Source organism: Elephantulus edwardii, unplaced genomic scaffold (genome assembly GCF_000299155.1).
Source record: "Elephantulus edwardii isolate Elephantulus edwardi_28Jun2011 unplaced genomic scaffold, EleEdw1.0 scaffold00067, whole genome shotgun sequence".
NCBI classification, from domain to species: Eukaryota; Metazoa; Chordata; class Mammalia; order Macroscelidea; family Macroscelididae; genus Elephantulus; species Elephantulus edwardii.
The window spans coordinates 9,636,680-9,661,441 of NW_006399817.1; the positions used below are offsets into that span (position 1 = coordinate 9,636,680).

At 37.3% G+C, this 24,762-nt stretch overlaps 1 protein-coding gene across 1 annotated transcript in view; it reads left to right on the forward strand.

The window, feature by feature from the left end:
* The window catches only part of PTPRO (protein tyrosine phosphatase, receptor type, O), a 375,184-nt gene that overhangs the window by 235,744 nt on the left and 114,678 nt on the right, over window positions 1-24,762 (forward strand). Inside the window, exons 2-3 of the mRNA XM_006888435.1 lie at window positions 7,427-7,700; window positions 24,421-24,579. Of these exons, the coding sequence (XP_006888497.1) occupies window positions 7,427-7,700; window positions 24,421-24,579 (433 nt within the window). The remainder of the gene's footprint in view (window positions 1-7,426; window positions 7,701-24,420; window positions 24,580-24,762) is intronic.

The window sequence follows — 24,762 nt, forward strand, 5'->3', positions numbered from 1 at the left end:
AGGAGGAATTTCGGGCTGCTCTGAAGGACTTGGCAAAAAAAAAAGTAAGGATCAGGAATGGATGAAATACCAACTGACATATTTCAACAAACACACACTGCCCTGGATATGCTCACCAGGTTATGTCTAGAAATCTGGAAGACAACTACCTGGCCAACTGACTGGAAGAGATCCATCTTTATTTCCATTCTCGATAAAGGTGACCTGACAGGGTATGGAAATTATCAAACAATAGCACTAATACTCACATACTAGCAAAATCCTGCTGAAGAATTTTGAGAAATTACTGGAACAGTACATTGACAGAAAACTACTAGAAATACAAATTGGGTTTAAAAGAGGTCATGGCACTAGAGACATTATTGTCATTAATGTCAGATGGATCTTGGCAGAAAGCAAAGAGTACCAGAGGAATGTCTATCTGTGTTTCGTTGAATATGCAAAGGCATTTGACTAAGTGAATTATAAAAATTGTGATTAACCTTGAGGAAAATAGGAATCCCAGAACACTTGATTATACTTATGCAAAATCCATACTTGGACCAGAAAGTAGGCCTCAGAACAGAGCAGGGAAACATTGCTTGGCTCAAAATCAGGAAATGAGTGTGTCAGGGATACATCATGTCTCCAGACTTTTTTAATCTACATTTGGAACAGATCATTCAGGAAGCAAGGCTATATGAGGAGGAAGGTGGCATCAGGATTGCAGGATGACTCATCAACAACCTACATTCTACAGATGGTACAACCTTGATTGCTGAAACTGAGAAGGACCTGAAGTGCTGGTTGCAGAAGGTCAAGGACTGGAGTCTTCAAGATGGATTGAAGGTCAAGATCAAGAAGACAAAGATTCTCACCACTGGGCCAACTATTCCATGATAGATGGAGAAGAGAGTGAGGTTGTTAGCAATTACAGCTTGCTCGGCTCCGAAATCAACACTCTTAGCACCAGCAGTCAAGAAATTAAAAGATGAATTAAGCTGGGAAAATGCTGTCAGGGACCTCTCCAGAGCACTGAGAAGCAACGATGTCAGTCTAGAGACTAAGGTATGCCTAATCCAGGCCATGGTCTTTGTAATTACTTGCTATACAACAGAGGGCTGGTCAATCACTAAAGATGACAGAAGCAGCAGCAATGCCTTCAAATTGTGGTGCTGGAGAAGAGTCTTGAATATACCATGAACTGCCAAGAAAACAATTAAGTCTTTCTTGGAGAAGGTGAAATCAAATTTCTCCTTGCAGGCTAGAATTTTGAAGCTCTGTCTCATATATGTTGTGCACATGGCCAAGAGAGACTGGTCTTTGGAGAAGGACATCATGCCCAGAAAGGTGGAGGGACAGCCCAGGACAGGACGATGCCAGATGAAATGAATTGTTACAGTGACTGGGGCAATGAGAATTGCTATGTTGCAATTAGTGAGACTGGCTCAGGACAGAACAGTGTTCAGAACTGCTGTACATAGGGTCACCATGGATCTCACGTAGCAACATGCTGACGATAGGGAGTTCTAGTGGCATAGCAAGAGGGAGTTATACTGCCAACCTAAAGGCACATGGCTCAAATCTACCAGCTGCTCCTTGAGAAAGATGTGCAGTTTTGTCCCATGTGATTTACTGCTTAGGGAAAAAATGCTAGTGGGTCAGCTATGAGTTGATATGTGTCAATGCTGACTCTTTGGTACATAATAACAACCACATGACTGACAATCAGATTTTTGGGTTCCATCTTGTTTGCTGACTCCCCAAAGCCAGCCCTTTGTTTACCCCTCTGCTGGAGGCATACTTCTGGCTCAGGAAGGAGAAATAGCAAGTGGCGTAAGGACATGTGAATTCTAGAGCACATTCTGACATTAATTAGCTGTGTGACATTTGCTCTACTGTTCCTTCAAGTGTAAAATGAGAATATTGGACCAGAGAAATCTCTCTATTTAATATTTTATGTAAAGGAAATTTCAGTGACAATATTTTTACTGCAAAGTCAAGCAATATAATCAGTCTCAGAAAGAAAAAAAAAAACCACCCTGTTTTTCTTTTTGATATTTTCCTAGCCACAAAATGAATCAGTATTGGTCATGTCCGCCTTTGTCAAATTCATTCCCATTTCTTTTAACTATGCCTTCTTTCTCTGCCACTCAGCAGGGACTACGTGCCTGAGGCATACATCAGAATTTTCTTCTGAACATAGATTTCAGAAAAAGTTGAAGCAAACAGGACAGAGAGGAAAGAAATAGCACAGATGACATTTCTTTTGGGCTTGCTGCCTAGATCCCACTTGGCCCACTGCCTTCTTCTCATTAGCCCCAGTAGACTGAATCTGATTAGCCCACCCTGATTTATTTTTGTCACCCTAGGAGCACATGGGCCAATGCTTATTTTCATGACTGAGACAAGCATCCCCAAAGCTGTCCTTACCATTTGGAAGACTAGTTACTCTGGAAGATTTCACTGTCTATGAAGCTTGATGGCACTTTAGACATATATTTATTAAACACTTTACTAACTTCAGTCTATTTATTCCTCTTTCCTTTACTCAAAAATCTTCACCTCCCAACTGTTAAAATATACAGCAATTGTTTTTCATAATTACTAACTAGCTTTCTCTAATTTGGGCTTTTTTTTCTGAGTTAGTGCACTAACTTCTGCGATCAATAAGAAACTGGGATTTCAGTGCTATTGGATTTGCTCTTTTGATACCTTGATTTGTGTGAATTTTGTATTTTCTTAACATGCAGAAGATACAAATAATCTCTCTTAACATGCAGAAGATACAAATAATCTCAAACACATGGTTTTGGGATGTTGTTGTTAGATGTCACTGGTTGTTTCTGAATCATAGAAACAATATATGAAATAAAATGAAACACCACCAGGTCCTGATCCTTCCTCACAATTTGAATCCATTGCTGCAGTAACTGTATCAGTCTGTATCAGTGAGGGTCATCTTTTTGCTAACCCTCTATGCTGCTAAGCATGATGTCTTTCTCCAGGGACAGGTCCTTCCTGAAAGCATGTCCAAAGTACGTGAGAAGTTTTATCATCCTAGCTTCTGTTGAACATTCTGGCTACACTTCTTCTAAGACAGATTTGTTTGTTCTGGCAGTCCATGTTATATTCAGTATTCTTTGACAGTCCCATAATTCAAATACACCAATCTTTATTCATTCTTCTTTATTTATTATATTACTTTTGCATGCACATGATATTATGGAAAAGTACCATGGCTAGGCCAGGTACACCTTAGTTCTCAAGGTAATGTATCAGCTTTGTAACACATCAAAGGGGTCTTTTGAAGCAGATTTTCTCAATGCAGTATGCAATTTGCTTTCTTGATTACCATTTCTATGGACATTATTTATTCAGGTAAAATGAAATCCTTAACAACTTCAGAGCTTTCCCTGTTCCTATGATGTTACTTATTGGTCCAGTTATGATGACTTTTGTTTTATTTAAGTTAAATTATAATTCACACTGAAGGCGATATAGTCTTTGATCTTCATAAGTAAATGCTTCAAGTGCTCTTCCTTTTCAGCATGCAAAGCTGTATCACCTGCATATTGCATGTTGCCAATGAGTCTTTATCCAATTCTGGTAGTGTGTTCATCTAATCCAGTTTCTCAGATTATTTGCTCAGTGTATAAGTAGATTAAATGCAGTGAAAGAATACAACCCTACAGCACAGCTTTTCTGATTCTCAACCATGCCGTGTCGCCTTGCTCTATACTAAAGACCACCTCTTGGTCTATACAGGTGCTGCATGAACACAATTAAATGTCTTGTCATTCTCATCCATTGCATTATCTATGATTATCTATGGTCCACATAGTTAAGTGCTGTTGTGTAATCAATCAAACACAGATAAACGCCTTTCTGAATCTTCTGCTTTCAGCCTAGCTCCATCCAACACCAGCAGTAATGCCACTCATTCCACACCTCTTCTGAATTGGGTTGTCAGTGTACTGCCAAAACCTTTTTAGAGGGTATAATATGCACATATTTTCTGATTATTTTTGTTGCTGTTGTCAGAAAGCATTAATAATAGAATAATTTATGTTATTTGCAAAAATGTCAAGATTGCAAAAAATTCTAAAATATATTCAGTATTAAAAATTAGCATCAAAAGGATAGTACATTTTGGAAATTTTTTCAGTAAGTTAAAATTTTCATTAAATAATCTTCAGTTAAGTTGATAATTTCTTTATACTTAACATTTCCATTTACCAGGCTATTCATGAGCAAAGAACTGCTGACCTCAGCCAAACTGAAGCTTCTAGGACTGTTTTGAATCCTCAGAACCTAGTACACTTCCTGATATCTACTAGACATTTAATTTGTATTGGCTGAAGAGTATATTAGTAAATACCTTCTTTTAACATGAAGCTTCTTTTTTCATGTATGATTTTCCCCTCCACTGATTAAATCCTTGATTTTCAAGAATACTCACAAAGTTTTCTATAAAGAATTCTAATAAAGGGGGAAAAGAATAGAGAAAGAACAAAGGTAAAATTTGCAGGAAGGACATTTAAAGAGAAAGTTTCTATTCTAAAAACTGCTTTTAACAATAAGACATAGACACTATTAAAATATTTGTTTTTAAATAAAGGAAGTTCTAGAGCTGAATGTAGCTCTAAATTTAATTGCAAGCTTTTTTTCTCGACCAAGAGAATTTTTGCAATTATAATACTAATCTTTGCTATCACACATTTACTTTAGTCCACAGCCCTTCGTTTCTACTCAAGCCACGTTCTCTCAAAGATGAATTGACACAGTAACTGTAGTCTCGGGTTCAAGTAAGTCTTAAAGGATGAGGATGACACAGAATAGGACAGGGTTGAGATCTATTGTCCAGAGGGTTGCTATGAGTTATACTTGACTCAACAGCACCTAACAACAGTAACAACTTTCTTCAGCGAGATTTCCTATCTTTTCAGCCGTAATGACCATAAACCTTTTCAAAGAGTTGGTTTTGACTCATAGTGAACCTTTAGAACAGAGTTGAGTCATCCTATAGGGTTTCCTAGGCTATCCTCTTCATGGAGGCGTATTGTCGCAGCTTTCTACCAATTGAGTGGCTGAAAATCACCAACTTTTTTGGTTAGTAGCCAAAACATCACAAAGGTTCCTTCTAAGTTTCTTAAAAAAACAAACCAAACTCATTGCTGTCAATTTCTTTCTGACTTAATAGTAACCCTCCATAGTATTTTGAGGCTGTAAAACTTAATGGGAGCAGACTGCCTCCTGAGTGATGGATTCAAACCATTGACCTTAGCCGCATGTTAGAAGCCCAACTTGTAATCACCAGGAGTCATGCGAATATTAACCCAGGGCTCCTTAGCCCATTCTGATTATGGCATTGGATTTCGAAGTCTATAAATCTTGATGACAGCAGTCTACCTCATCTTTCTTCCAATATTGTTCATCTGTTGGGTTGAACAGCCAATCTTCCTATTTTCAGTACAATGCTTTATCTACTATGCCACTGTAACTACTAATGTAAAAAAAATCTAGTAGCTTTAATCTACCAGGCTTTTGAAGGAAGACAAATTAGGGAGTCTCACCTCATAAAGATTTATTGTCTTGGACACTCAATGAGGATCTCTGTAAGTTCAAATTGACTAAACTATGGGTTGTTTGTTGTTGGGTAGGGGTTTGTAACTATCCACTTCTATAACAGCAAGAAAAAGCTAGGGAAAATGAGTATATTAGGATTCATTAAAAACTACATTTCTTAAAAATGAAATTAAAAAGTAGTATATTTTAGATCTACAAATAGCCTCTGGAGCCATTGATGTATGGATGCTTGATTTAGCTGTTGACAAAAGGTGAGGTATTAAAATTAAGAATTCTTTAAAAGTTGCTACTGCTGCTGCTGCTATGTGCTGTCAAGTCCCCTGCAACCCATAATGACCCTATGTATAGCAACTCTGAAATTTGCCCTGTCCTCAGCCTGTCTCACTGATGCTGACACTCCTACCTCCATTGTGACAGTCACTGTATCAATTTATCTCATCTGGGGTCTTCCACTCCTTTCTGTCCCTCTACCTTTCCAAGCATGATGTCCCCTTCTCCAAAGACTGGTCACTCCTGGCCACATGCCCAAAGTATGTGAGACAGAGCTTCAAAATCCTATCCTAAATAATTCTTTTTCTCTGTCTATAATAACATTGCCTATTGGACCAGTGGTGAGCATCTTTGTTCTTAATGTTGAGATGTAACATATATTGAAGGCTTTAGTCTTTGATCCTCTACAGCAAGTGCTACAAGTCATCTTCACTTTCAGCAATCTAGGCTATGTTATCTTCATAAAGCAAATGGTTAGTCTTCCACCAAGCTTGATGCAACTAAGAGAGAAATCTAAGACTTAGATCAGTAAAATAATTTACTCAGAATATCACAGACTTAGAAGAAAAATTTAAAAACAAATCTGCAAGTGGTAATGAAGTATCTGAGTCCTGTTTGAGACTGGAAGTATTAACTCTGCCTATGGAATATGGGAAAGCAGCAAAGAGGAAGAAATACTTAAACCAATGACAGAAATGACTCTTCAAATATTCTAAATACCTTCTTAAACCCATCAGCTGCTGACTTTTCCATAAATGCTACAGGTCTTCAATCCCTTCTTAAGCATGTTTGTTTTCCTAGATAAGCACTTGGCTAAGTGAAAGGGCTGTGGTTCAAACTCCAGTTGGTGGGAGAAATATGTGGCAATCTGCTTCTGTAAAGATTACAGTCTCAGATACTCTATGGAACAGTTTTATTCTATCCTACAGGGACTTATCAGCAGAGGATAGTCATTAATGAGTAGTGCTTGAGTGATGCAAGGAGTTAACTATTTGACTAAAAACTGACAGGTCAGGAGCTGGGAACCCATCCAGAGGCACATTGAAAGAACCATCTAGTGGTCTGTTGCAGAAAGGTCATATCTTTGAAAATTTTATTGAGCACAGTTTAGCTCAGTGTCCAGAGTAATGAGGGTTTTTCAGACTTAATTTTTTTTTTACTTCAGATATTGCAGGTGAAAAGTGAATTAAAGTAACTCACGGCATTACTGTTCCTCCAGTAAAACGGAATACTTCTTCAAACAAGTAGCTTTTCCAGCATGACTAAGATTAAGAATGTCTCTAAATTATTAGTACCAAAACCACTTTGATTAATTCATTATTTACTGATTCACATGACATTGACTGTATATTCTATGGCACATTTTATTAACTGCATGCAGTTTTTCAATGAAGAAAAATCCTCAAAGTAAAATTCTTAGTCATAAGAGTTAATCTCTCCCTTTCTGCTTTTGTTATACAACTTAAATAATTCTATTTCACAAAAGAACACTTTTCACAAACATTTATTTCAGAATTATCTCAGAAAAATTGTTTTGCTCATAATCTAAATTTGACCTGCATTCCCTTTTATTTCTTGTCTTAAACAGGATGCTACAGCTTTCCATGTAACCGTCCAAGATGATAACAACATCGTTGTCTCTTTGGAATCTTCAGACATCACGAATCCATCATCTGTTTATGTTGTGAAGATAACTGGTGAATCTAAAAATTACTTTTTTGAATTTGAAGAATTCAATAGCACTTTGCCTCCTCCTATTGTCTTTAAGGCCAATTATCATGGACTTTATTATATAATCACTCTAGTCGTGGTAAATGGAAATGTGGTGACCAAGCCATCTCGATCAATCACAGTTTTAACAAGTAAGCATTATGCGTGATATGCCTTCTGTGCTTTCTTTTTCTTTGGTTTTGTTTTTGATTTGGAGGTGTTTGGCCTTTTGAGGGGAGGGTGAGGGGGGAGTTTATGTGTTTTTAATTTATTACAAAGTATACAGCAAAACTAGCTCCTATTCCATAGTTTCTAGATGTAATGATTAGCAACATTGCACACATTCTTTATGTTGTGTCAACATAGTTATTCTTTCTGTTCTAATTGTTCCATTTTCATTTATTTTAACTTACTGGATGGCAGATATCTCATCTATACTTTAGAATTGCTGTATTGCTGTCGTCCCTTTGATAATTGCTATTGTCAACAACAAAATATAAAATGCAATATACTGTATTGTTAAGAGTATTGAAAACAAAATATGAAATATTTCTAATTTATTATAAAATATAATTATAGTTATTTCTAATTTGTGTAAGTATTTCTATTTATATTTTAGTAGAATACTCAAGAATTACAATCTTTACCCTTTGGACAGCTGCTACTTAAAGATGACTTCAAGGAATAAGTTTGAATCACAATTCAGGGTCCGAGTCTCTTCCGGCTTCAAATGGTCCATATAGTCTGGATTCTTTAAAAATTTGAAATTTCATTCCACATTTCTCACTTCTTGCTAAGATTCATCTTTTTTTATTCCTGATCAGAATATTCAGTAGTGGTATCCAGGCACCATCTAGTTCTCTGGGTTCAAGGAACCAGAGGCGGCGATTCATGTAGACAGTAAGTCTTCTAGTGTAATCCTTCTCCAACTCTTAGGTTTTCTTTTTTGTCTTGTGTTAAAGATGTAAACACAACAATAGTTGTAACTTTTGTGATCATTCATAAGCTTTTAAGACCCCTGAAACTACTCAGTATCCTGGGAGGTAGAAAAGTAAGTATTAAGAATTATATTGCACCAGTTTATTAGAATGTACCATAAAACTATAGCCTGAATTCTCTAAAGCAATTGAACTAACCTCATGAGATTATTGTTGTTGTTGTTAAATGTCATCGAGGCAAACATGACTCAGTGACCCCGTGAACAAAAGACTTGAATCCTATTCTATAACTAGTGTCATTTCTCTAAGCTCATAGAGTTTCCAGAGGCAATAAGATTATTAATAATGTGTACGTGTATAAACAACATCAGCAGCTTTAGTAATCACGTATCTCCTTTTTGAGTTGTTCCTGTTGCAGAACCATATACAACCTAGTATTGTTCCAGTCTTCCTTTCTCCCTGCATTTGCTGTTGTTGTTTTTATGTGTTGTCAAGTCACCTGCAACTTATAGTGAACCTATGGACAGCAGCTCTGAACCCTCCTTTGTCCTGAGCCAGTCTCACTGACTGCGACACACCTACCCCAATTGCCCTACTTATTGTATCAATCCATCTCATCCAGGATCTTCTACTCCTATTCTGTTTCTCCACTGCTCTGAGCATGATGTGCTTCTCCAAGGATTGGTCCATTCTGGCCACATGCCAGAAGTATGTGAGACAGAGTTTTAAAATCCTAGCCTCCACGGAGAAACTTGGTTTGTCCCTCTCCAAGAAAGACCTATTTGCTTTCTTGGCAGTTAGCTTATTTAAATAAGTAACATCAGTCATGATTTTGACACTACATACGTTCAGTACCACTTTTCCCAGTCCTATTAACAATAAGAGACTGCAATCTAGAAAATACTACTCAATCTTCCTTCCCACTTTTTGTAATGACTCAAAAGATTATTGTCTGTATTTTTGCCTATTTATGTGATTTCATAAAAGTAGGAATATACAATGTCTTTACAGGATTGACTTTTATGCTTCTTTTTGAAATGGATCCTTATGAGGCTTTAATTACAAGAAAGATAGTTCAGAAAGGCTATTGCAAACAAGTTTCAGAAAAAGGTGAATTGGGAGATAATATATTCAGGTAGCAGAGCTAGGTTTCTGAATTGCTATCTTTATATGATAAGCTTACCAATTCAAACTAAAGTGATTTTAGCATGCTTTTCCATTAAGAATACAGTATATTGTAATTGTTTGATAATGTTCCACTGTTAACATTTTGTTAAACATGACATTTTTTCTAAAGCATTGAAAGTAAATCTCAATGCAGTAGCATATTTTGAGACTGAATTATAATTTTAGAATAATACTTGAACTTGGAAGTTTCTACTTTATTATGTAACACTGTGATCATACCTAAGGAGGTCTGGTTGTGGAGCCTGTAGAGATTTGCTCTGCTAGCCCAAATCCTTGCCTCTCTAGCAGTTCAAACACACAAGTGGTTCTACAAATAAAGTGGGGCAGTCTCCTCCTGTGTAATTTGCAGCCTCAGAAATGCAACGGAGGGTCAGCTATGAGTAGATTCCAATAGAAATGCAATGGAGACTTTTTAATTATCACAGCTAGTGTATTGATATTTTGTTTTGTAAGGCAGCTATTTTATGGCTCATGCCCTAATTTGTATATTAATTTTTAAGCAGAATATATATTAATTTTGTTTAAGTTCTGAAACACTGAAATTATCTTATATTTAACCCCATATTTAACCTATTGCTGTTAAGTTCCCTCAAGTCCACTACAACTCATACCAACTCTATGACAAAGATATGTTATATAGTATTTTTCAAAATCATTACTCTGAGTGCTGCATAGTATCCCATTATGTGAATGCACCACAATTTCTCATTCCAGTTGTTAGTCGATGGACATTTAGGGTGTTTCCATGTTCTTGTTATTATGAATAATGCTGCTATGAACATCCACATATAAATCTCTATTTGTTTCTTAGTTGTTTTCATTGGGGTATACACCTAACAGTAGAATTGCTGAGTCATATGGAATCTCTATGTACAGCTTTTTGAGGAAATGCTAAACTGCATTGCAGAGTGTTGGTATAATCCCACAAAAAGTGTTTGAGAGTTCCAATCTCTCCACATCCTCCCCAACTTCTCTTGCTTGCTGTTCTATTATACTATATAGCATAGCGGAGACTAAAGAGATTTATGTTGAGTGAAGTAACTCAGGCATGTACAAACAAATACTGTATAGGACCACTATTGTAAAAACAAAAGGATAATCAGTAAAGTGTATATAAGAGGTAAGGGGAGGGAGCATGAGGGTTGAAGATGGGTAAGGGAGGAAATCACAAGGTCACAGAGTTTGGAGAGCGGAGGGTGGGGGAAACAATCCACAAACCCAGTGTCCCTGAATGAAACACAATATAAACAAATTAATGTATGCAAACAAAAAATTAAAAAAGCCAGACAAGATGGAAACCTTGTCTTACTGTGTTCAATCCTCTGTCTTCACCAAGTTCAAGGCCATTGTTGCCATCACCATGCTAATCCATCTCATTGAAGCTTTTCCTCATAATTAGCCTGTTGGCTCACAGTTTGTTTTCAAGGTTCTTCCAAGTCAATTTTCCAGTGGCTGCTATTTGTAGATGTCAGCTAAACAGAGTCACTAAGTGTTAGAATCAACTCGATGATGGTAAGTTTCTGTGATCATTCTCATCACAATTAAGGACAAGATATCATCTTTTGGGATTAAAGGACAGAGAAACAAGAAAAAGAAGGGTTCCGAAACTAACTAGGAGACATACTTTTACAACTTTTTTTTCTTTCTGTATGTATGTAAAACTTCCTTAGAGAAAGTCCAGGATCAGAAATGAACCCCAAAACTTAAGAATGACACAGATTCCAAACCTTCAGAGTCTGTTGATAATATGAACAAATCTAAGTACTACTTGACTTTTAAAAGAACTCATCTGAAAAAAAATAAAAGAACTTATCTGGCAAAATATTGCTTTAAACATGTTCAAGGAAAAGATTAATTCAGAATTAACAGATATAAGCAACAGATTCAACTGACTGGAAAAGATCTATCTATATTTATTCTCATTACAAAAAAAAGATGACCCAACAGAGTGTGAAAATTATTGAATAATTTCACTAATATCACACACAACAAGAACCTGCTGAAGCTTATCCATAAATGACTGGAATAGTACAGCAACTGAGAACTGCCAAATGTTCAGTCTGGGTTTAGAAGAGGCTGTAGCACTAGGGACATCATAGACAACATTATCTGCATCTTGGCTGAAAGCAGAGTGCCAGAGGAATGTCTGTGTTTCATTGACTATGCAAAGACATTTGACTGTGTGGATCACAACAAATTGTGACTGATCTTGAGAAGAATGGGAATTCCAGAACACTTAATTGTGTTCATGTAAAATCTATACTTTTCAGAGCAGAGCAGGGAAACACTGCATGTTTCAGGATCAGGAAAAGTGTACACCAGCGATGCATCCTATCTCCATATCATTTCAATCTATATGTGGAACTGGTTTTATGGAAGCTGGACTTTAAGAGGAGGAATGTGGCATCAGGACTGGAGAAAGATTCACCAATAGCCTGTTTTAAGCAGATGACACAACCTTGCTTTCTGAAACTAAGGAGAACATGAGGTGTTTGCTGCAGAAGATAAAGAACTGCAGTCTTCAATATGATTGAAGTTAAACATCAAGAAAACAAAGATTCTTGCCACTAGGGCTATTGGCATCTTTATTATGGATGGAGAAGAGATTGAAACTATTGATAACTTCTTCTTGTTTGGTTCCAACAACTCTCTTGGCACTAGCAGGTAAGAAATCAAAAGGTGAATTACATTGGGGAAAGTCTGCCATCGGGGACTTCTCTAGAGTACTGAAGAACAACAATATCAGTCTAGAGACTAAGGTGCACCTTGTCCAGGCCATGGTTTTCTTAATTACTTAAGCATCAGAGATCTTGACAGTAACTGAAGATAACAGAAGAAGGATCGATGCCTTTGAGTTGTGGAAAAGACTGTCAGAACAAACAGGTCTGTCCTAGAGAGGATTAAACCAGTTTGCTCCCTGAAGGCAAAGATTTTGAGGCTCTGTCTCACATACTTTGAGTGCTTGGCCAGGAGGGACTAGACCTTAGAGAAGGACATCATGTTTGGAAGGGTGGAAAGACAGCTCAGGACAGAAAGACCTAGGACAAGACGAATTTATTCAGAGACTAGGGCAATGAGACTAAGTCTGTTGTAGATGATGATATTGGTGCAGGATAACACATCTTTCAGAGCTAATGTACATGAGTCACAGGCAAGTTGATGACACACAATGACAATAACAACAGATCTAGATTTCTATTCCTTTAATCCATACTTTGTAATGCTAAAGACTGTACCTTACTGAGGTGTTAGTCTACAGTTAGCTTTTTTTTAATCCATTACCTTAGCTCCTCTGGTCTCCTGCTACCTTAACAGCAGACACATGGTGTTACAAATCATTAACAGCTGAGGGATCAGAACAAGAGAGTGCTTCTCATACGTGGTGGTAAAACTTGAAGGAGACTGGAGCAAGATTCCAGTAATGGTGATGGAAAAACCATGGCAAGATATAACCAAAGGAGCCCTGAGATAAAGGCCACAGTTAAAGGTTTTGCTTTGCTTGCAGGATGATTGAAGCAGCTTACTTTTAACTGCTCTGCGGCAAATCTTCCTGGATGATTTGAATTTGTGCTACTGAACTAAACTGAGACTTTTACTAATTAAGGAATTATGTTTTGTTTTTAATCTGATTTGGGAATGTTGGACTAAACCTGGACTTGAATTGTGAAATGTTCCTTCTCTACAACTTATTTCCTCAATAAATCCCACTCTTGGTACCACAAGTAGTCTGTGAATCAGCAATGAATCTAGAGCCCAGTTATTGGTTGAAATAGGTGAGGTTCAGGAGCATGGGAGGGGGATAATGTGTCTAATATAGCAGCTATCTATTTGTTATCAGCCTCCTAGATGATCTGGGTCACATAGATATTGAAAGGTTTGGAGAAATAATGCATCACTGATTTACCCCTTTCTTAAGATCATGCAGTGTTCCCTTGTTCTGTTTGGACAGCAACTTCTTGGTCTAGATACAGGTTTCACAGGAGCACAATCAAGTGCTCTGAAACTCCCCTTCTTTTCAACGTTAGCCACAGTTTGTGATCTACACTGTTAAATAAATGTCTTTGATTGTTGATAAAGTACAAATAGACATCCTGCTGGTACTCACTGCTTTCAGCCAAAATCCATCTGACATCAGCAATTATATTGCTCATACTACAGTGTTTTATAAGCCCAACTTGTATTTCTGGAAGGTCTCTGTTAATGTACTGTTCTAGTTATTTTCTGGATAATCTTAAGCAAGTTTTTGCTTCCATGTGACATTGTTTAATAATTTCCACATTCTGTTGGATCAACTTCTTTTGGGAATGAGAAAAAATATGATCTCTTCCAGCTGGTTGGCCAGGTAGCTGTCCCACAGAGCTTTTGGCACAATCTGGTGAGCATATCCAGGGCTACATCTGTTTGTTGAATTTCGTCAATTCCTGAGGCTTTATTTTTTGCCAATTTCTTTAGAGCAGCTTGAACTTCTTCATTAACATTGGTTCTTGATTGTATGCTACTTCCTGAAATAATCTGCCTCACTCAAGTCTTATTGGCATAGTGATTCCATGATTTCTTCAATTTTCTCCCTCCCCTTTTTCATTATACTTCATTTATGTACACTCCCCCCAACTCCCTCCTGCCACGCTCTGAACTCTTTGACCCTATGACTCTATGTCCATGCAGCTCTCATTGTTTGTCCTTCTGTTTATATGATTATGGTCTCAGGCAGTATCTGTTCTTATGCACCTGAGTTAGTTCACGCAGCATAATGCTCTCTAGACTCTACCATGTTACATAATATTTTCAAAATTGTTGCTCTTGAGTGCTGCATAGTACTTCATCTTCAATATTTTGATATTTCCTGGATTATTCAAGATTTTGCCCACGGCATATTTCTATATTGCAACTCAAGGCTTGAATTTGTTCCTCAGTTTCTTCAGCTTGATAAATGCCGACCAAGTTTTCTTTTTCTTTTGATTTTCTGATCTTACACATTTCTACATTTCAATACTTTTCATTTACTGTGTACATTTGTATAGATGACTTACTCCACCCTTTTGCTTTCAACCTGCTTATATCTTGATAAATAAATGAATAGATATTATAGGGTTTTGCTTGTTACCCAATACTAAAATCTTTGCCTTCCAATTGGCATATTTTGGCCAACACTGCTGTGACTGAATTAACTGTGACTCCTAGTGACCCTATAAACAATAGATCTGAACCTGGTCCTATATTGTGTCATCCTTACCATCTTTGATATACTTGAGCCCACTGTTACAGTCACCATTTCATCTTGTTGTGAGTCTTTCTGTCCTATGCTGACCTTTACAAGCATGATAGTCTTCTCTAGGACTGGCCCCTCCTAACTATAGCATCCAATTCCAATATAATCCAAACAACATGCAATATAACGTCTTCTCCTGTGCAATGAGCTGCCTCTGTAAACCCACTGGAGGGTCAACTATGACTTCATTTCTACTTGCCAGTACACAATAACAATCATGTTAGAAATGATGTAAGTGATGAGAGAAATTTTACCAATAGGAATTATTCCCTGAGTTAGCAGGAGTGGCATCCACTTCATAAACAACATGCCTCTGGAAACACTATGAACTTTGATATGTGATGATAGTTATAGAAAGGCCTTTTGTTCATAGGGACGCTGTGAGTCATGTTTGACTCAATGGCAATCATCAACATAGTAAAACAAAATATTATTCTGTAAACATGCATTCAATACAAAAATCCTATATACCCGCTTCAGTTACCTTTAAATCTAAAATAATTTAAATAAAATTTAAAAATCTGTTCCTCAGTAACACTAACTTCATTTCAAGTGCTCAGATGCAATATGTGATTAACTGATTAGGTCAAGTCAAAACCAACTCATAGCTAACCCTCCAGTGGAGTTTCAAAGGCTATTGATGACATAAGAGGAGATTGCCCATTTCTTCTCCTGTGGAGTAGCTGGTGAATTTAAACCACATGTATTTGGATTGGCAGTGCAACTCCTTACCCACTAGGCCATTAGAGCTCCTTAATAATCAGAGCTGCTGTTGTTAATAGGTGCTGTTGCATGGATTCCAACTCACAGTGACCCTATGATTAGGTGCTATTTTGCATGGATTATGACTCATGGTGACCCTATGAACAACAGATCTAAACCATCTTCTATCCTGTGCTGTTTTTATCATCTCTGATATACGTAAACCAATTGTTGCCATGATTGTGTCAATCCACCTCAATGAGAGCCTTCATTTTATTAACTGACCCTTCATTTTTCCAATCATGATGTCCCTTTCCAAGGAAAAGTCCCTCTTAAAAATATGGCTAAAGTATGTGAGCAAAGTTTAACCATCCTTTTCTCCAAGGATCGCTCTGGCTGCACTTTCTCTAAGACATATCTGTTTGTTTCTTTGGATATCCATGGGCTATTTAATATTCTCCAACACCACAGGTCTGTCTAAGGACATCAATTCTTCTACTGTCATCCTTATTCATTGTCCAACTCTCAAATGCATAGCAAGTGATTGAAAAGGACATTGTCTAAATAAGGGGCACTTTAAAGTGACATTGTTCCTTAGTACTCGGTACTTAGTACTTATTACCTTAGATCGTGGATCCAAGTAAGATGAAATCATTGACAATTTCAATTTTTTTTCTCCATCTATCATGATACTGCCTATTGGCTCAGTGAGAATTTTTGTCTTCTTAATGTTGAGATGTAATCCATATTGTAGGCTGTAGTTTTGCGCTCTGTCCATACAACCGCTAGTGGATTTTAACTATCAGAGCATCATGGCCTATTGTTAACAGTACAACTCCAAATAAATTTCATGAAGTAACGTATGATCAAGAACCAACAGTAATAAAGGAGGGAGTTGGAGGTACTCTGAAGTTCAAACTGGCTCTTAGTTATATCCAAATCAGTCACAGGCATGGCTGGCAACAGCCATCCCTGTTTCAGGATGTTATTGTTGGGTATCATCATGGTATATGGACTGTGTAGTCCTCTCTCCATCAGGGAGGTTGGCTCAGGTAAGGCTAGGGTTCAGAGCTATTGTCCATAGGGTTCCTATGAATTGTAGTCAATTCACGAGCACATAACAACAAACAATAAAGAAGCCAAGTATGTCCTCAAAGTAGCATCTAAACATGGAACAGAGTCTTCTACTTGCTACTGTTCCCTACTGAAGGCCTACTCACAGTCTTTCTCCTTAAAAAGGACTATATTAGAAGAGACATCTTCTTAAGATTGAACATATTAGAAACAAAGGTCACTGATGCTGATTCAAATGCTTCTTTAGTTTTCATTCCAACAAAACAGCATCAGTTTGGAGAGAAGTATCTACTATCAATTAGGAGTTATTAAGAGAAGGCTATTTTTGTTTTCCTTAAACAGATATTACTGCACCTTTGTTTTTTAGTCTTCTATCTAAGATAAACATAAATTCTGTGTATCCCTTATTCCTGATCGGTCATGAATGTCCCAAAGATAATTAAAAACCATGAAACGGTCTTCCATTCAAAAATCAATTTTCAATATGCGGGGACATTTATTATGTGAGAAAAAATTATTATGTTAAACATCTTTTTTAAAAAGAAAATATTATTAATAGATAATTTAGAGTCTCTGTTAATTTTTTGGTCACACACTATTTTTTTTTCACTACCATAAATATCTGAAACCAAAAGTGTATTGCCAGGCTCAAAAACAAGATGAAAACAATATAGAAATACAAGGTAGGGAACTAGATTAAGCCATGGTCCTTCTGTGCTCTGGAACTGGAAGAAGACAATATTACATTTGGCCCTAGCAGTAAGGAGTTGCACTGTCAATGCAAATGCAGGCAGTTTGAATCTACCAGCTGCTCCATGGAAGAAAAGTGGTCAGTCTTCTTCCCTGCCATTTACAGCCTCTGAAAATCCAATTGAAGGTCATCCTTGAGTCTGTTCCAATTCAACGGCAATGAGTTTGAGTTTTTATTTCCTTGCAAAATAGACCTGTGGGGGAGTTATAAACAGTATAATAAATGATTTGCTTTTGTTGTTGTGCCATCGAGTCACCTGAGATTCATAGCAACCCTATGTACAACAGCCCTAAACTCTGCCCCATCCTGTGCCACTCTCACCATCTCCAACACACCTACCCCCATTACCCCAGTCACTGAATCAATTCACCTCATGGAGGGTCTTCCTCTCCTGTGCTGTCCTTCCACCCTCCCAAGCATGACGTCCGTCACCAAGGACTGGTCCCTCCTTGGAACATGTCCAAAGTATATCAAGCTTCAGAATCCTTGCCTCCAAGGAGCAGCCTGGCTTCACCCTCTCCAGGACTAACCTGTTTGTTTTCCTAGCAGTCCGTGGTATATTCAATACTGTCCTCCAGCACCGCAGCTCAAAGGCATCAATTCTCCTTCTATCATCCCTAGTCATTGTTCAGCTCTCCGATGCATAGCAAGTGATTGCAAAGACCATGGTATGTATCAGGTGCACCTTAGTCTCCAGACTGACATCCTTGCACTTCAGCACTTAAGAGAGGTCTCTAACCACAGACTTTCCCATTACAATACATTTTTTAATTTTCTGGCTGCTGGTGCCAAGAGTGTTGGTACTGTGGATCCAAGCAAACCAAAACTGTGAACAATCTCAATCTCTTCACCATCATCATGATGCTGCCAATCGGTCAAGTGGTGAGAATCTTTGTTTTCTTGATACTGAGTCTCAATCCATACCGAAGACTGCAGTCCCTGACCTTCCACAGCGAGTGCTTCAGGTCCTCTTCAGTTTCAGCAAGCAGGGTTGTATCATCTGCATAACGCAGATTGTTGATAATTCTTCCTCCAATACTGATGTCAAACTTCTCCTCATAAAGCCCAGCCTCCCAGGAACTGAAGAGGAATTTCAAGCCTCGAGTTGCAATACTTAGGGATGCTTTGGGCAGAATATTGAGTGATCCTGCAAATATTAAAAGAAGATGGCAAGAGTATACAGAGTCATTATACCAAAAAGAATTGGCAGACACAAAAGAATTTAATGAAGCAATATATGAGAAAGAGCCTATGGTGATGAAGGAAGAAGACTGCTTTGAAAGAATTGGCTAAGAATAAGGTCCCAAGAATTGATGGTATACTAATTGACGTATCTCAATTAACAGATGCTGCCCTAGATATGCTCACCAAGATGTGCCAAGAAATCTGGAGTACAACCACTTGGCCAACTGACTGGAAAAGATCTATATTTTTCCCATTCCAAAGAAAGGTGATCCCACATAGTATAAAAATTATCAAACAACATCATTAATATCACATGCAAGCAAGATTTCGCTGAAGATTATCCAAAAATGACTGGAACAGCACATCAACAGAGAACTACCAGAAGTGCAGGCTGGATTTAGATGGGGCCGTGGTACTAGGGATATTGTAGCTAATGTTAGATTGATCTTGGCTGAAATCAAGGAATACCAGAAGAATGTCTATCTTTGTTTCATTAATTATGCAAAGGCATTTGACTATGTGGGTCATAACAAACTATGTCTAACTCTGAGAAGAATGGGAATCCCAGAACACTTGATCGTGCTAATGCGAAACCTGTACTTGGACCAGGAGGTAGTCCTCAGAACAGAGCAAGCAAACAATGCATGGTTCAAAATTAGGAAGGGTGTATGCCAGGGCTGTATCTTGTCTCCATAAATGATTGATATAATATAAAAATTCCATCTCTTCTATAAAATGGGGGAGAATGTTCTCTGTTCATGGATAGGAAGACTCATTATAGTGAAAATGACAATCCCAGTACAGGTACCAAATTCATTTTCAAAGACTTATAAAAGGTAATTGGCAAGTTTACTTGGAGAGAAAAGAGCCCTCAAATAATCAAAGCACTTCTGAAAAATGAGAAAGAAGTGGGAAGGAAAGCACCCCCTGACCTCAATACCCAATACACAGCTGTAATAACCAAAAAGAGCATGGTCCTGGTGCAAGGACAGACACATAGGCTAATGGAATAGAATGATGAACCCAGAAATTAATCCATCTACTCATAGTCAGCTGATTTGACAAGGAAAAACAAAACCTATCAAATGGGGAAACAACAACCTTTTCAACAAATGGTGCTGGCAAAACTGGACTGCTACCTGCAGAAAGCTGAAGCAGGATGCATACCTCCCAACATACACAAAAATCACCTCTAGATGGATCAGAGACCTAGGGGTAAAGACCCAAACCACAAAGATCATAAGAGACAAAGTAGGACCAAGCTTAGTAGGCCCACCTCATAGTATAAAAAGGCTGAAAAATATCACCAGAAATACACAAGCAGGAGAGGATAAAATTGATGAATAGGACCTCCCAAAGATTAAATCCTTGTTCTCATCAAAAACATTTCCCAACAGAGTGAAAAGAAAACCTACTCACTGTGGAAAACATTTGACCATACCATTTCAGACAAGGGTCTCACATCAAAAGCTTACAGAATCCTACAGGGCCTTCACTAGAAAAAGACTGATAACACAATTACAAAATGGGCAAAAGACATGGAAAGAATTTTCACGAAGGAGGACATTTGGATGGCCAACAGACATATGAAAAAATGGTAAAAATCACTGGCAATAAGAGAGATACAAGTAAAAACCACAATGAGATCTCATCTCACCCCAGTAGCAGGGGCTTAGTTTAACAGGACAGCAAGGAATAACTATTAGAGGATATAGAGAGATAGGAATTCTTATACACTGATGGTGGGATTGTAAAATGGTACAACCACTCTGGAATGCAGACTGGCATTTCCTAAAAAACCTGAACACAGAAATTCCATTTGACCCAGCTATTCTACTGTTTGGAATATATTGTTGTTCTTATGTATCAAAGAGTGGTACTGACCCATAGCTGACCCTCCTTTCAGAGGCAGTTTATTGCATGGGAGGAGATTGCCCATCCTTCTCCAGCGACGCAGCTGGTGGCTTCGAACTGTGTGCCTTCGGGATTACAGCGCAGCTGCTTGACACTAGGCCACCAGAACTCCTTATCTGAAATATACCCTGAGAAAATTAGAACTGAGGCACAAATAGAGATTTGCACACCAGTGTTCATAGCAGTGCTATTCACCATCACAAGAACAAGGATATGGCCCAAATGTCCAACCATAATTGAATATATTGAGAAATTGTGGTACATTCATATGATGAAATACTATCCAGAATGCAGAGGCAATAATTATGAAAATGACTATATAACTTGGGAAGAACTAGAGAGCATCATGCTAAGTGAACTAAGTCAGTCCCATAAGGAAAAATACTGTATAAGACCAGCATTGTAGAAGACAACTAGTAAAACGTGTGTGAGGATCCAAGTGGGTGAGGTAAGGGTAGGAGCAGAGGAGTGAGTGTGGGCAGAGGGCTAATCAAAGGTTGCACAATTCGATGGGTAGAGTGAGAGGTGAGTAAAGGAAATGTGGAAAACCCAATGTGAAAAAACAACGTGTATGAACTTTGGAAGCAGACCGGTATAAAAAAAATTATTAGAAAAACCACAAAACTTCATCGCTGTCATACCCAGCCTTATTCCTAAGAAAAGAAAAGGAAGTACATAGAGTAAGTAGATTGCAGGAAAATAAATAATGAATAAACTTAAGGATTAAACTTCTCACCACTGAAGAACATAGCTCTAGTTTATACCAGATTCATCTCCTAAATGAAAATAGGAAAATATTAGAATAGTAAAATATTTGTAAGCATACATTTAAATTCTGTCAAAACAGTGTTTCAGGAATTAAATACATGACCAAGTAACTCAGCACTATTGTTGTTATGTGCTATCGAGTTGACTCCAGCTCAACTCTGAAGGCAACCCTGCCTGATACTGTGCCAACCCCATAATCTCTGCTGTGTTTAGGCTCATTGCTGGAGCCTTCTTCATTAAGGATCGTCCTCTTTTTCACTGACCTCAGTATAGGTTTAGGGATTTACAGATGACCTTTGTCATATTTATAGACAGAAGAGAATATATAGTACAATTATATTAGTTGTTGTGTTGTTGATTGCCATCGAGTCGAGAATGATGCATAGGGACCCGATGAACAAAAGGCCTGAAACTTTCTATAACTTACTGTCATTTCTCAAAGTTCTTAAGAGTTTCCAGAGGCATGTATGTTGTTCAGGAAGTGGATGCCACTCCTGCTTCCAAATCACATCAGTAGACATTTTAAATTGCTCTTAGTTAAAATTTAAAGTAAGCTGCATCAGTACACACACAGAAGGAAATAAAATCAGAAAATTACCTAATCCTCTAATGTCTTTTGAATTTCAAAGTTTGCCTGTGACTTTAATCTACACACTTTATGCCTCAAAGGCTGAAATATTGTGGACCTTTAACTTCTCTTCTGTGGCCAGAGTCCCATAGAGGATGTGAAACAGGACTGCATCAGGGGAAGTTACTGCTTCCTTTTGCTGTGAGCTTTCATTTTGGTTCACTTAGATCCAAAGTCAACAGCTGAATTGAAAAGTAGCAGTGGGTTGCTAATTAGACTGAAAAAACTTAAAATAGTTCCAACTTTTGGGGGGATTAATAAGAGAGATACTCAAAGTCTTGTGGGTCTTTAAGTGAATTTATTCTTTAAGTATTAAATTTAAGTAGGAAGACCAGATAAAGCAATCTTTTCTGCAGATTACAGAGCTCATGATCACTATAGATTTCACAATCTGAAGACTTTTCTATTTGAAAGATGCTAGCTTAGCTTTTGAGAAAATTCCAGGAAAAACAAAAGCTTTAGTCTGTATTTTCAATCTTTTCTGGTTCTCTACAGTCATAAATGCTGTTACATGCCATTGAGTCAGAACTGACTCATAGCATTGCTGATTTTAGGCAGTTGTAAATATCATGAAACCACTGCCTTTGGGGAGACAGTGCAACTCCTTGCTGCCACTTCAAAGGCAGATGGTTCAAATACACCAGTTGTTCCTCAAGAGAAAGATGGACAGTTTCCTCCTATGTGATTTACAGCCTCTGAAAAACCCACTAGAGTGTCTGCTAGAGTCATATAACAATAGGTAGCACTTTTAAAAGCTAGCACACTGCCATCCACGCACCAGAGGAAGGAGAAGAATCAGAAATTGGAGGAGGAAATAGATTGTTTTTGTTACCTCCAGGAGTTAATACGTCCTCCATTTCCCTTGAAACTAGAAGAATTTGATGATTCTGGTTACTGTTAATGAAAGCTGTTTTTATCAAATATTCTATAGCAAAATTCTGAACTAAAGGGGCAAAATATGTAACAGATTTTCAAATTCTCATGGAATCCAGACCTTGAAGTCTGTATGGTCTTGTTGCTGTTCTGTGACACCTACTTGCATACAACTCATAGCAACCCTATGAACAACAGATTTGAACCCTGCCCAATCATGTGCCATCATCTTTGTTACACTTGAGCCATTGCTGCAGTCACTGGGTGCACACATGCGTGCGTGCATGCGTGCGTGTGTGTGTGTCCATCTCATTGAGGGTAGCTTACTTAGTAAAGAATATATGCCTTGAGTACTATGAGATCAAATTGACAAGGTTAAATGGGATACTTATGGAGTGGTATATATATATGTTAATAAAGAAAGAAATTTTATAAAAGGAAAGTAGAATATTAGCCCAACAGAAGATATAATTATTGTCACAGAGTTGTTTATGTAGACATTGTTGAAATTTTGTGGCTATATACATTTTCATCAAAAAGAAAGAAAACCCCAAGCAAGACAAAGCAGGTAGTCAGTAACTATTCATTAAATTAATAAAGTAAAACTTACATTTCTTAATATTGAAATGAAAATTTTCAAAGTATAACATTTAAGCAAAAAGCCTTTGCTTTTTTATAGGCTATAACTTACGTTCAAGAATACTTTCAATTTTCAAACATTAAATCAAATTATTTCTTACTGTAACACAATACTTTATTTCAAACTAATTTATCAAAAGACCATCTGCAATAAAGTTAATGAAACAATATTGAATAGATCCTTCTCAGGGAAGAGTGAGGGGATATGTCTTCTTTTACAAAAATTTTGCTAGAGTTTGGGAATTGAAGGGCATGCTGACATATATCAATTCCGTTATGGTGAAAATAGAGACATTTTCTTTTTTTAGTATGTAAAAGATTCACTCAAGAACACAGAAATTAATGCTTTTTAATAAACTATAATTTATATAATATGGGATGACTTACTATCTTTTAGTTAATATAGAAAATAAGTTCTAAATTTGTACCAAGAAATAAATTATCAGGAAAACATTTATCCTTAGTCACAGTCAAAATTTAGCCATATTATTCCTCTCTAAGAATATCCAATTTTCTTGGCATGGAGAATAGAAAGGATTACTCTTGTGATATACACCCTTCCTCATCCTTGCAAAATTACTTTGATAAATAACTTGCAGTATTACTTTCACAAATAGTTCCGATTCTGAAATATCAGCGTTTTTATCTTTTCTTTTGAGTGGAAATTAGTATTTTCTCTTTATAGATTTCAAGATGACCGCAAAAGGTACCCGGAAAAAAGAAAATACATAAGAACATCCTCTGAAAGGTAGAAAGCACCATATAGTGTGATTTCCAATTAATGCTAAGATGAACTCTCAATCCATGAGAACTAAGGAGTTTAGTTCATATATATGTATATGTATGTATTTGTGTAATTCGAGTTACTGTAATCTTTGGTACAAAAGCATTGATAAGTGCTTTCCTCTTCTTTTTTCTTTCTCCATTTACTTCTCTTCTTTAGAACCTCTACCTGTAACCAGTGTTTCAATATATGATTATAAACCTTCTCCTGAAACAGGAGTCCTATTTGAGATTCATTATCCAGAAAAATATAACGTTTTCACAAGAGTAAACATAAGCTACTGGGAAGGGAAAGACTTCCGGACGATGCTGTATAAAGGTAAGAGACTAAGAGAGGACCCAATTGGATGACTGGTTCTAACTTGCTAAATGGCTTTTGCAAAATAGTCTTAACTCTTGCTCTAAAGAGGTTTTAGAATTCACAGTTTGACCCATAAATGAAAAATAGTTCTTGATCCTTGGAAATCTTGTTTCTAATCTAAGAGGTATTTAGGACACCTGG